The 13,612-nt window shown below is 41.8% G+C and overlaps 1 protein-coding gene across 2 annotated transcripts in view; it reads right to left on the bottom strand.

The window, feature by feature from the left end:
- Positions 1–13,058, bottom strand: part of LOC129868171 (vasodilator-stimulated phosphoprotein-like) — a 53,227-nt gene extending 40,169 nt beyond the window's left edge. The window contains exon 1 of one of the 2 annotated variants that reach the window (XM_055941878.1): positions 12,821–13,058. In XM_055941878.1, coding sequence (XP_055797853.1) covers positions 12,821–12,825 — 5 coding nt within the window. In that variant the 5' untranslated portion in view covers positions 12,826–13,058. The remainder of the gene's footprint in view (positions 1–12,820) is intronic. The other variant, XM_055941879.1, reaches the window with a different exon arrangement.
- Between the last annotated feature and the right edge of the window lie 554 nt (positions 13,059–13,612).

Here is a 13,612-nt window from a genome sequence, read left to right as displayed (position 1 = left end):
CAGCTGTATATCTTTTTGAGGATCTGGGGACCCATGCCAAATCTTTTCAGTCTGCTGAGGTGGAAAAGGTTTTGGCGTGCCCTCTTCACGACTGTCTTGGTCTGTTTGGACCATGATAGTTTGTTGGTGATGTGGACACCAAGGAACTTAAACTCCCGACCCACTACAGCCCCGTCAATGTTAACAGGGGCCTGTTCGGCCCGCCTTTGCCTGTAGTCCACGATCAGCTCCTTTGTCTTGCTCACACTGAAGGGGAGGTTGTTGTCCTGGCACCACACTGCCAGTTCTCTGAACCCCTCCCTATAGGCCGTCTCATCGTTGTCGGTGATTAGGGGGTGAGCAGGGAATACAGGAGGGGACTAAGTACACACCCCTGAGGGGCCCCAGTGGTAAGGATCAGCGTGGCAGTTGCCTACTCTTACCTGGGGGCGGCCCGTCAGGAAGTCCAGAATCCCGGAACATATTCCAGTCTGTGCTAGCAAACCAGTCCTGTATTGTAGCATCCGCGTCATCTGACCACTTCCGTACTGAGCGAGTCACTGGTACTTCCTGCTTTAGTTTTTGCTTTTAAGCAGGATTCAGGAGGACAGAATTATGGTCAGATTTGTCAAAAATGGAAGGCGGAGGAGAACTTTGTATGCATCTGTGTGTGGAGTAAAGGTGGTCCAGAGTTGTTTTCCCTTTGGTTACACATTTAACATGCTGATAGAAAATTGGTAAAACTGATTTAAGTTTTCCTGCATTAAAGTCCCTGGCCATTAGGAGCGAGCATTTTATTCTTTGCTTATGGTCTTATAGAGTTGTTTGAGAGCGGTCTTAGTGCCAGCTTCGTTTTGTGGTGGTAAATAGACGGCTACGAATAATACAGATGAGAACTTTCTTGGTAGATAATGTGGTCTTTAGCTTATCATAAGGTACTCTACCTCAGGCAAGCAATACCTTGAGACTTCCTTAATATTAGTCATCGAGCACCAGCTGTTATTGACAAAAAGACAGACCCCCACCCCTCGTCTTACCAGAGATAGCGTCTCTGTTCTGCCGGTGCATGGAAAATCCTGATAGCTCTATGTTGTCCGTCTCTTCGTTAGCCACGTCTCGGTGAAACATAAGATGTTAGAGTTTTTAATGTCCCGTTGGTAGGATAATCTTAATAGTAGGTTATCAATTTTATTTTCCAATGATTGCATGTTAGCAAGAAGAATGGAAGGCATTGGGAGTACTTGCTCGCCTCCGGATTCTAAGAAAGATCCTCGATCTGAGTCCCCTTTTCCGGCGTCTTTTCTTCAAGCAAAAGGTGTGCATCTGGGCCTGTTCCAGTGAAAGCAGGATATCCTTCTTGTCGGACTCATTAAAAGGAAAAAGTGTATTCCTGTCCGCAGTGCATAAATCGCTTTTCTGATGTCCATAAGTTATTTTCAGTCATAAGACAGTAGCAGCAACATTATGCACACAATAAGTAAAAAAAATAGCATAATTGGTTGGGAGAATGTAAAACATCATCCATGTTCTTCTGCGCCATCTCTTCAGTTAAGGTCAGGGCTCTGTGCAGACCGGTCAAGTTCTTCCACACTGATCTCGACAAACCATTTCTGTAAGGACCTAGCTTTGTGCATAGGGGCATTGTCATGCTGAAACAGGAAAGCGCCTTCCCCAAACTGTTGACACAAAGTCGGAAGCAAAGAATCACCTATAATGTCATTGTATGCTGTAGCATTAAGATTTCCCTCCACTGGAATTTAGGGATCTAGCCCGAACCATGAAAAACAGCCCCAGACCATTAGTCCTCCTCCACCAAACTTTACAGTTGGCACTATGCATTGGGGCAGGTAGCGTTCTCCTGGCATTCGCCAAACCCAAATTCGTCCGTCGGACTGCTAGATGGTGAAGCGTGATTCATCACTCCCGAGATTGCGTTTCCACTGCTCCAGAGTCCAATGGTGGCCTGCTTTACACCACTACAGCAGTTTGGACCTTCAGCACTCGGCAGTCTCATTCTGTGAGGTTGTGTGGCCTACCACTTCGTGGCTGAGCTGTTGTTGTGCCTAGACATTTCCACTTCACAATAACTGCACTTACAGTTGACCTGGGCAGCTCCAGCAGGGCAGAAATTTGATAAACTGACTTGTTGGAAAGGTGCTATTCTATGATGGTGCCACGTTGAAAGTCACTGAGCTCTTCAGTATGAGCCATTCTACTGCCAATGTTTGTCTATGAAGATTGCATGGCTGTGCGCTCGATTTTATACACCTGTCAGCAACGGGTGTGGCTGAAATAACTGAATCCACTCATCTCTGCTGCCAATGACTGGAAAGAATTGCAAAAATCACTGAAGCTGGAGACTCATATCTCCCTCACTAACTTTAAGCATTAGCTGTCAGAGCAGTTCACTGCACCTGTACACAGCCCATCTGTAAATAGCCCACCCAACTACCTCATCCCCATATTGTTATTTATTTTTGCTCTTTTGCACCCCAGTATCTCTACTTGCACATCTATCACTCCAGTGTTAATGCTAAATTGTAATTATTTCACCACTATGGCCAATTTATTGCCTTACCTCCCTAATCTTACTACATCTGCACACACTGTATATAGATATTTCTGTTGTGTTATTGACTGTACGTTTGTTTATCCCATGTGTAAGTCTGTGTTGTTGTTTTAGTCGCACTGCTTTGCTTTATCTTGGACAGGTTGCAGTTGTAAATGAGAACTTGTTCTCAACTGGCCTACCTGGTTAAATGAAGGTGAAATACATTTTTATTTATTTATTATTTTGAAGGGGTGTCCAGATACTTCTGTGTGTGTGATATATATATGTGTGTAGTGTATGTGAGGGAGTAGGCAAAGTGTATGTGAGGGAGTAGGCAAACGAATATCGCAATACTGGTATCGTCCCAGCCCTAAGAACTAAAAGGCCTTGACCTCTAGTCCAAAAATGTTGACATGTTCCGAAATGTACCTGGGGCTTTCCCACCCGGACCCAATATGCATAAATTAAATATAGGAAACCCGTTCCTAACGGACCCGAGGACAACTAAATCCATTCCGTATAGACCTGGTCTATCTGAGTGAGGGAAGCAGCTGAATTTTTAGGCAACTTAATTAACCGGAGCTGATAAAGCTTGAGGGAGAGGAGGTAGAGAGAGGTGAGGGGCCATGCTATGTGTGTAGGCTACTGTGAGTGTGAGCGAGTGACACGGTGAGCAGGGAGGACGGGAGGAGAGATGATACAGCAACCAACCAAGCCGACTCACACTTTAGTAGACTAATAGCTGCCATACAGTAGCTAGGTTATTTGTCATCCAATATGATTACATAGTACCGGTCTTGACTGCATCAAAATCGGGAGAAGCTAGTTATGCTAGCTAGCTAGACTAATTGAAGCAGCATGCGGTTTCTCGTCCTACAGTTACAAACAACAACTCCATTCAGAATATTAAGTAGCAGCCTACCTGTTGGCTCTTGTTCATTGTAGCCTATCCGTCTACTTTAACTTTTAATTAAGTTTTCCATTGATTAGGCATCTCCTAACTTGATGCTCTATTACTGTAGCCTATTGCTGCTTTGATGACTTATGATTGGCCAACATAAACAAGCTACACGTGCCACTCTCATGAAAAGCAAGAGCAGCAGCATCAATTATACAACTTCTCTCTCTCCCTCACAACTGTATCAGTCACGTATGTATCTGTACAGGTCCTTCAGGACAAGTCAGTTAAAATTACACATACCCGAGAACCGTGACAATCATATCAGGTCCGACCCGTGACATTATTTAGAACTCTTGATCCGGACCCGCTTGGGTCCCAGATCGGATCTTCGGGTATAGTCCACGAAGACCTCTACTAACAACTACTGGATAACAAGTATACAAATGTATTGGATAATCTCTTTCAGAGTGTGCCTTTGTGGATTCTCTTTCTCAGACTCTGCTACCATGCAAGGTCACACGCGGCGTCGCCACAGTAACGCGTGTGAGAAAGTCTGAGCTACTTCCTCCTCGGCAGTGTGAGACATGAAACAATCCCTGACTTCCTGACCCGGGGAATCCGACCCCTGAACACTTCCTGCTCTCACAAACTGCTGCCTAATATGGTCTGGCTCAGTGCCCTTGGCTTGCCTAGCATTGACACACTGTAAACACACAGGTATCCACACTGCAAACACACAGGCACACACACTGCAAACACACATACTGCAAACACACATACTGCAAACACACATACTGCAAACACACATACTGCAAACACACATACTGCAAACACACTGTAAACACACACTGTAAACACACACAGGCATACACACTGTAAACATACACACTGTAAACATACACACTGTAAACATACACACTGTAAACATACATACTGCAAGCACACATACTGCAAGCACACATACTGCAAGCACACATACTGCAAGCACACATACTGCAAGCACACATACTGCAAGCACACATACTGCAAGCACACATACTGCAAGCACACATACTGCAAGCACACATACTGCAAGCACACATACTGCAAGCACACATACTGCAAGCACACATACTGCAAGCACACAGGCATACACACTGCAAACACACAGGCATACACACTGTAAACATACACACAGGCATACACACTGTAAACATACACACTGCAAACAGACAGGCATACACACTGTAAGCATACACACTGCAAACACACAGGCATACACACTGCAAACACACAGGCATACACACTACAAACACACATACTGCAAGCACACAGGCATACACACTGTAAACATACACACTGCAAACACACATACTGCAAACACACAGGCATACACACTGCAAACACACAGGCATACACACTGCAAACACACATACTGCAAGCACACAGGCATACACACTGTAAACATACACACTAAAAACACACATACTGCAAACACACAGGCATACACACTGCAAACACACATACTGCAAGCACACAGGCATACACACTGTAAACATACACACTAAAAACACACATACTGCAAACACACAGGCATACACACTGTAAAGATACACACTGCAAACACACAGCCATACACACTGTAAACATACACACTGTAAACACACACACTGCAAACAGACAGGCATACACACTGTAAACATACACACAGGCATACACACTGTAAACATACACACTGCAAACACACAGGCATACACACTGCAAACACACATACTGCAAACACACAGGCATACACACTGTAAAGATACACACTGCAAACACACATCCATACACACTGTAAACATACACACTGCAAACACACATACTGCAAACACACATACTGCAAACACACATACTGCAAACACACAGGCATACACACTGTAAACACACAGGCACAAAGGTGCAAACGTCAAATGCACACCAGGATATGCACCCCCCCCCCCAAAAAAACACCCAAAAAGCATGCACACAGGCACACACAAGGCATTATGTTCCGAGGTGGTGGGATTTAATCTTATTTCAATCTACCTCAATTAGGCAGAGACTTTCTGCCATCTATTATGCTACATTATCTGACACACATTTGATTGAGTAAAGTGATAAACAAAAAAAGTTATGATAACCTAAATTCTGCAGGTTCTTTAATGAAAAATCATGACATGACTGCATAACTGTTTCGGAGACACCCTTTAACCTAAAAGGCTATCTGAAAAAGAACAAGGTGACAACAGTATGCAACTGTAATATGCAGTCAGATATGAAAGGGTTGAAGACTAAAAACAGTATTTGATGCTCAGGTCTACCTAAAGGCAGTGCAAATTCCTGTTCCTCACGTGTGTGTGTGCCTTTCAACTCAACCCATTTTCCCTGTCTTCACCCACATCTCCCTCCCTCCCTCCACCTCTCTCGGTTTATAGGAGTTGTTCTGTATCTGGGGTTGAGTTTGTTTACAGAACCCATGGTGCTTGTGGACACTGTGTGTGTGTGTGTCCAGCCCTGCAGCAGTGACAGCAAACACAGGTCACACACAAACACACTACACACACACCAGTGCTGCATAGAAAGTCTGACAGAGACACACAAACAAAGACACACAGGTAATTGAAACACCCACATACAATAGCAGAGCCACTAAAGTTATTGAACGTGTCTAAGAATAGCGACAAGTGTGTTTAGAGCTTACTTTCAGTTCTCTCAATGTACCCTAAAACACAAAGACCCTAAATCAGAGAGCCTGACTAAACTACAGTGTTGACTTAATCTACGAGTACTGACACATTTAGCATTCTGCTCAGTACATATCCAAGGCCAAATGTGCTGTATGCTACTGAGAGGTCATAATATTATCATAATTTTCACACGCTCTCGTCTTCGTGTCTAAGCTTAGACAGGAAGTACACATTCACGTGCGCACAGTCAGACACTAGTTGACAGAGACAGACAGACATTGCCAGATGGTGGTAGAGGTGTGAAAATAATTGATGGAGCGGCTACAGAATGAGACATGCGATGAGTGGAGTGTAGACACAAATTCAGTGTTGGTGCCACTGCAACTTCCTGCTCACTAGGGGAATGAATGCTAACAAACACACTGGGTGAGCATTCGGGTGAAGTTGCCCTAGATGCTGATCTTGAGTCAGTTTTGCATTTTCCCCACTGATGGTTAAGGTTAGGTCCAGATATGATCCTAGATCTGTACCTACTAGGGGACATTTCACTCCAGTGCCTTGTTCACTGGGGAATGCTTTCAAACACTGGATTAGCATCAGCTCTTATAATCAGCTCTTAAATATATAAAACAAACACACTGAGTAAACCAAACATTAAGAACACCTTCCTAATATTGAGTTGTTGTTTTTGTTCAATATTATACACCGGATAGTTATATGCCTGCCTCTAGAATAAGGAAATTCCATCTCCATGCACTTTAGTCATAAACCTCATCAATAGACCTTAGAAATGAACAAAGCCATTGTAACCTAATAACCTTGATACTGACAACTATAGTTTGTAATAAACCAAAGTTAATACAATGCACCAAAATTGCTTTCAAATAAATATATATATTTATATTACAAGTGGGGATATAGAAGGTGGGTTATATAAAGGTGTCATAAAATAGTATGATTGATGTGTATGGTTGTCATTAGTTGTAGCACTGAGGTAACAGAAACCAGCTGGCCACCATCGTTCCTCTAAAAGGGTGAGTCAAAGATCTCATGATATAATACATTTGTAGAGGTTTCCAAGATCGTTTCTAATAGTTTAAAGAGGTTTCCTTTCATTAGCTCCTTCCTTTCATCTGCATTTCAGAAAGCTGGATTAGAAATACCTGGTTTGTGTTTTTTAAGCACTAAACAGAAGAAAGTAGACTGAAACAGAGATAGACTACCTGGATATATCCAATAAGAAGTTCTCATTTGAGTTTCTATTGCAAAACATTTTTTAAATGTCTTCTGCTGCGTGGCGTACTGAACACAACCCTGGCAGAGCATCCATCATCTTGCATTTACTCCTCTTCAATACTTTCAGATCGGTGCAGAATAAGGAGAGGAGACAAGGAGATTAAGCCACTTCTGAGTATTGAGGCTCACCCCAAAAAAAGGAACCATAGCTAGCATTGAATGAGCCAACTCACACCCTGACTCACTCTAGCCAAGTCACTGGTCTGTTGGTGCTGTATAGCCAACTCCTAAGGACAACAATGAATGTGGCCTGGGTGTGACAGTGTTTCAGCCACAGACTATGCATTTATTTGTTTTCAGAGTGAAGTCAGACAGACACAGAATATTCCAACCTATAGAGCATTATACAAACACTCACAGCTCCACCTTCAACCTTATTTTACAATTCAAGAAAGACAGGCTTTCTGTATATACCTATAACGGATAGCGAGTAATAGACTAGTGTCTTTTCACCTAGCAAGCTAGCAATATATAGGCTATCACTATAATAACATAAAAACCGAAGGCACAGAGACACTCATACACATAGGCAGAAATAGAGAACCAAGATGGATTTAAAAATAGAAAGACTGAATTCAAGCGCCTCACACCTTCAAGCCCTGGCTAGAAATAACTGGAAATGTGGTATCAACTCTGACAGAAATGTCCCCCACCCTTTGTGTGATTGTGTGTCCATAATAGTGTATAGTGGCATGAGAGACTGTGTCTGTTGTACTACAGAGGTGTCTGTGCGGGTGAGAGAGAGAGCCATCAGTCCCGAGGAGAGGCATGAGTGACAGCTATTTTTAATGTGTGTGACTAACCACGGTCACCTCATTGACAGCCACACACTGAAAGACTCTGCAGCTATAAGTGAAGTTAATGTGTTGACATCTCTCACAATCAGCCTTGTGTTCCTCATCCTTTCCCATCTGTCTGTTCTCCATACATCCCCTTCAGTCAAGTTGATGAAGCCTTTATTAAATGGCAAAGTGATCGTTTGAGTCATATGGGATAGTTTACTATATTGTAAGTAACTTTAACATTTACACATTAGCATGAGTTCTTCTCTCAGCCTCTGTTTCACCCTTTGTACTTCCTTACTTTTAGGTTTCTTCCCCTCTCTTGAAAACAGCAGATGCGAACTTTGCATCAGTAGATAGATGGTTGACTAAATCTGACATTTGGGACTGTTTCCTGGACGCTGTTTAAGCTTAGTCCTGGACTAGGCTTCATCTGTATCCAGGAAACTGTACCTATCACAAGATACCTGCTTCTCAGACAGAGTTATCATCCATCTACTACTTTATCTATTGACATGTCCATCAGGTTGAATTTCATTTACTGGCAGCATTTCCTGGGGGTTATGACATTGGTCTGCACATGATGTCATGTAATCAAGGATGAGTGTTAATGGAACCTGATTCCCACTCTGGTGGGGAGCTTTGGGGCCTTCTCCGCTGATACCTCTGGGATTAGGCTTCTGCATTCATCCTCTATAGCTGGCTGAGAGAGGGTCTCTGCTCACACCATTACACCACAGCTGCTGGGATAGTAATGAACTCTAAAGGATGACCTGACCTCTGAGGTCCAACCTTATGGGGGAGACACACACTCACCTCACTCACTCACTCTGGCTTGGATAGGTGCACACTGCACAATGACACGTCTATTTCCTTTCTGTATAACAACGCGAATGCATTTTGTCTCTCCTGTTGTGAAGAACAGGAGAGAGGGGTTTCAGCCTACACCTGAAACCCCACCTCTTTAAGGAATACCTAGGATAGGATAAAGTAATCCTTCTGACCCCCCCCCCCCCCCCTAAAAGATTTAGATGCACTATTGTAAAGTGGCTGTTCCACTGGATGTCATAAGGTGAATGCACCAATTTGTAAGTCGTTCTGGATAAGAGCGTCTGCTAAATGACTTAAATGTAAGAAATACATTAAGTGTAAGAAAAGCAATTGCACACACTTGCATTATGATGTTATCATAGCCTACATCAGGGTACCCCAACGGGCGGCCTGCGGGCGATTTTATTTGTCACCCCAAGTTTTCAGAGCTAAAAAATAAAAATGTTTTTATAAAAGACTAAAGACACCAGCAAATCAGCTCCGAGCAGGGCCGTCACCAGAGTTTCATAACATTTTGTGGATCAGTCCTGAAGACCAGGGGCTGAGGGGTTTGCAGGTCCAAGAAAAAAATAGCCTTTTCTAAAATAAAATAATTGCCTGCAATTCGACATCATTTTACATTACAATATTATCTTATCTATCACACAAATTACCAAAATTACAAGCTACTCTGACATTGACATACTAAGATCAATGAAATCAATCACCCATTTCTTAAGTGCAGCCTATAAAGAGCCTATAAAAAGCGTGGACACAATATGAGGAGGAAATTAGTCCACCAACTTTCCATTGGCACTCACATATCCAAACTGTTTTTTCCCGCAATTGTATTTTGAAATATTGCAAAAGACCTTTTAGCGGCAGCCTACTGTTCACTGACAGCCACATCTCAACAATCAGCATTTTTGATATTTGCTACGTGGGCTGCACAATTGCGGGATTCCCGACTGTAGGGCTATGCGCTCGCAATGTGACAAAACACAATCTACAGCAATTTTCCACAAGGCCAAATAATCAACACTTATTATTAATTCAATGGATTGTGGTCAGTAACCCCATGTGGAGGTTATTTAGTTGGTTGTCCTGTTACAATAATATTTTAAATGATCTATGAGCAAGTAGCCTAGCCTACAAAGATGTCAAATGACTTGAATAGTGTATGGGAAAAGTGTAAAAATGTGTATTTGCATAAGTAGGCTAAGTGACTGAAATGCATCAGAAAAGGAAAACATCAGGGAAGCTCATTAAGTAGCTATAGGCGTAATGTGTGTGTAGAGAAGATCTGCATTGCTTATAATTGTTTGACTAATGATCACTCACCTCAACTTAGCTAAGATTTCCCAGCCTAATTCTAACCAAATATCCAAACTGCGATGAAGTGAAAACAAAAATCTGACATTACTTGATAAATATATCAGAGTTCCCATGCTTGTCCCAAAGTAGTGCAATGATACTGTCCCAATCAAAACAGTGCTGGACTTATCAGTTGACCACACATGGCAATTGTTTTACATTTATTATTATTGACATTTATTATAACCAGTGGTGAAGTGCTGTTTGTTTAGATAGCCTACCAGGGGACAATTATTTATTATTATTACGTCATCATTTCTGAATGAATGTTGGTCCCGACATGTAGCCCATTGAATAAAATAATTTTTGGAATATACATACAATGCATCATCCAAATTGCATGATTGCCTAAGTCCACATGTGGCACAATGAAAATGTTATATTTTTTAAATCCTAAAACACAAAATTAGGCCTACCTTATTATAAATGATCACTGTCAATCTTGAATGATTATTCTTCAAATTGTACAGGTGAAACATCCATGCTGCATGTATGCCAACCATTTGATCCCAACCAATTTCATGGAAATATGCATTTCGATCCTCTTGAATGATGTAGGCTAATCAGCCTAACTACGGTTTAATTGAATATTAGAGAAGATGGAGTTTAACACAGCCACCTGTATTCTGTTTCAAAGCATATTCAACATTTCAAAACAAGAAATGACATGATGTTTTTAGTATAAGAGTAGCCGAACCTTATCATGCTATTATAATCGGTTTGTTATGTAGAATACTAATGAATCATTAAGTGATCTTGCTAGACATGGCACCATTCTGAAAAGTGGCGGATTATAAAGGTTGGATGAATTTGGGAGTTTCACAGAACCATAGCTCTAAGTGGCGCAATCAAAAAAAATGTACACCATAGCAGCAGCGCCAAAGATTCAGGGCTGACCCAAAATTATTTTGTGCTAAAGCCACGAAAGCCTGGCCCTAGTGACCTCCCTGGTTCAAAGTGAATTTAATTTAGGAAATCTGTTCCAAAGTATTCCCACGCAGCACAGAGAGACAAAGGTGATCGTATACAAATGTAAGCAAGGTTTGAAAGGATTATGTTTTAGTCAAATATTATATTTGTTTGGGCTTCTTGCAGTGTACAAGTTATTTGTAATTATGTTCTGGCCCCTGACCATCCACACAAGAAAAAAAAAATCGACCTGCGGCTGAATCTAGTTGATGATTAACCCAATATTGGACTAAATGTGCCTAACGATACTTCTTTAGTTCAAGGACATTACATGTTCTGTTAAAGCGGCGAATTGGCTCTCAGGAAGCCAAAACAGCCAAAATACACCATCTAAACGTGAACCGATTCTCAATTGTGGTACGGATATATAAACAAATCCATCTACTTTCAAATAACATCAAAATAATTTCACAAATGCAAAATACACACTTACTGTACACGGTTTTAACCGATTTTAACACAGTTTCAGCAGACAGTATTTCTCAGTGACAACACGTTTGTGGAGTCAATTCTATTTACACAGTTTACACACAGGAGTTCGGAGATGCAGGTAGCTAATTGCACAGGTAGTCAGTCGTCTGTTTTCCGTAAACAAGCGCTTTAAACATGAAAATATTGCAGTGTGGGAACCCTGACTCTATAAAAAGGTGTGCATCAAGGTAACCTTTTGTTTTCGAAAATGATTTATTGAAAGATACGGTCCTTATGCTTCCAAAACCATACCTCAAGCGATGTGTGTTAATGTTCAGACCGAGCGTCGCGACTCTTAAAACTCCCCCCTAAAGAAAATGCCTTCGTCCAATGACTCATATGTGTAATGTAATGGAACGGAGAGTCATGAATGATCAAGAGCTAGTTGATGATTCCTGGCCTACATCCTATTATCAAGGCCATAGTGTCATCTCAGTGTCAACATCTTCAAGAAGTTGAGTTAGCAAAGTGCCACAGCGAGTTGTTTTTAATCAGAATTTTGTATAATAAGAAGCTTACGTTTGGACCATAACTAGGCTGAAAGAGAGATAATCTAGGCTACTGGAGAAAATGTGACATTGCACATATTTTTCCCTTGAGATAGGCTACAAACTACACTGTATGGGGCGGGCTATAACCAGTCGTCTAAATATGATAAATAGGCCTACATCTGCAGCAGCCTGAGTATGGTCATGTTTTATCAGATAGGTATAAAACACCGGTAGTCTACATTCACACTATTTTGCTAATGCTATGCCCCACATGTGCATAGCCTAACCATAAATCATGTTCGTAGCCTCTTTTGTTGAGAAATGTCATTGAGAAGAAAAAAATAAATGACACGCGAAATTCTACCATTGTTAGGCTACAATATGTTCCTTTATAAAAAAAATATATAATCATGACAATTAACATCAAGGTTGCAAACGCGAAATTGTAACATTATAGAATATCGAAACAAAACAGGCAAGTGCACAGATCAGATTTTCCACGCCCTTACCTCATTGTTTGGCGAGACTGCAAATCTTCTCTCCCAAGCTAGATGTTTGGTTTCCGATGAGAAGCCGGTGTTGAAAAATAGAAGGCATAAGATATAACGATGGTAAAAATGTGATACACACATGTATCAATCTAGCCACCCTAATCGGGCTGTGCACGAATGGGCGAAATAGACAGCAGCACACACCAAGACAATTTCCAGGGGTGTATTCACTAGGAACCAAACAGAACGAAACGGGGAGGGATTTACATACATTTGTCCAATGGAAACTCTCGTGGTATTTCCGTTTGGAGTAAAAAGTTTCCGTGGCAAAACGTTTTGGAAGAATGATTGCACCACCGGGTGTATTCATTAGGCCTACGTCTCGCAACGGAAACCATTTACCGTTTAACAACCAAACGGAAGCAAACAGAGCAAATGGACCTAAACGGGGACGGGCCTACCTGAATTTATCCAATAGAAACTCTCGTTTTCGTTGCAAAAGGTTTTTATTTTGGAGTAAACGATTTCTGTAGCAAAACGTTTTGCAACAGACGAAACTTTTGCAACAGAATCGGAGTACACCCCTCATTCAAAGGGGAATACTTTCAATGGATGACTGAATGGGGTAGTGGGGCAAGCTTGTCAAATCCTATCACCATCCCTCCTCAGGCCACACCGCTTCTATTCGACTACTGAAGTTTACTCCTGAAACAGAGGCAGAGATAGTTTTGGATCATGCTAAAGGGGCTACGGTTTGAATGGGGAACTATTTTCTTTCACGTGGCGCCAGATTTCGAGTTGATCTGAACG

This window comes from Salvelinus fontinalis, chromosome 13 (assembly GCF_029448725.1).
Source record: "Salvelinus fontinalis isolate EN_2023a chromosome 13, ASM2944872v1, whole genome shotgun sequence".
NCBI lineage: Eukaryota > Metazoa > Chordata > Actinopteri > Salmoniformes > Salmonidae > Salvelinus > Salvelinus fontinalis.
This window is presented reverse-complemented; position numbering and strand designations above follow the sequence as displayed.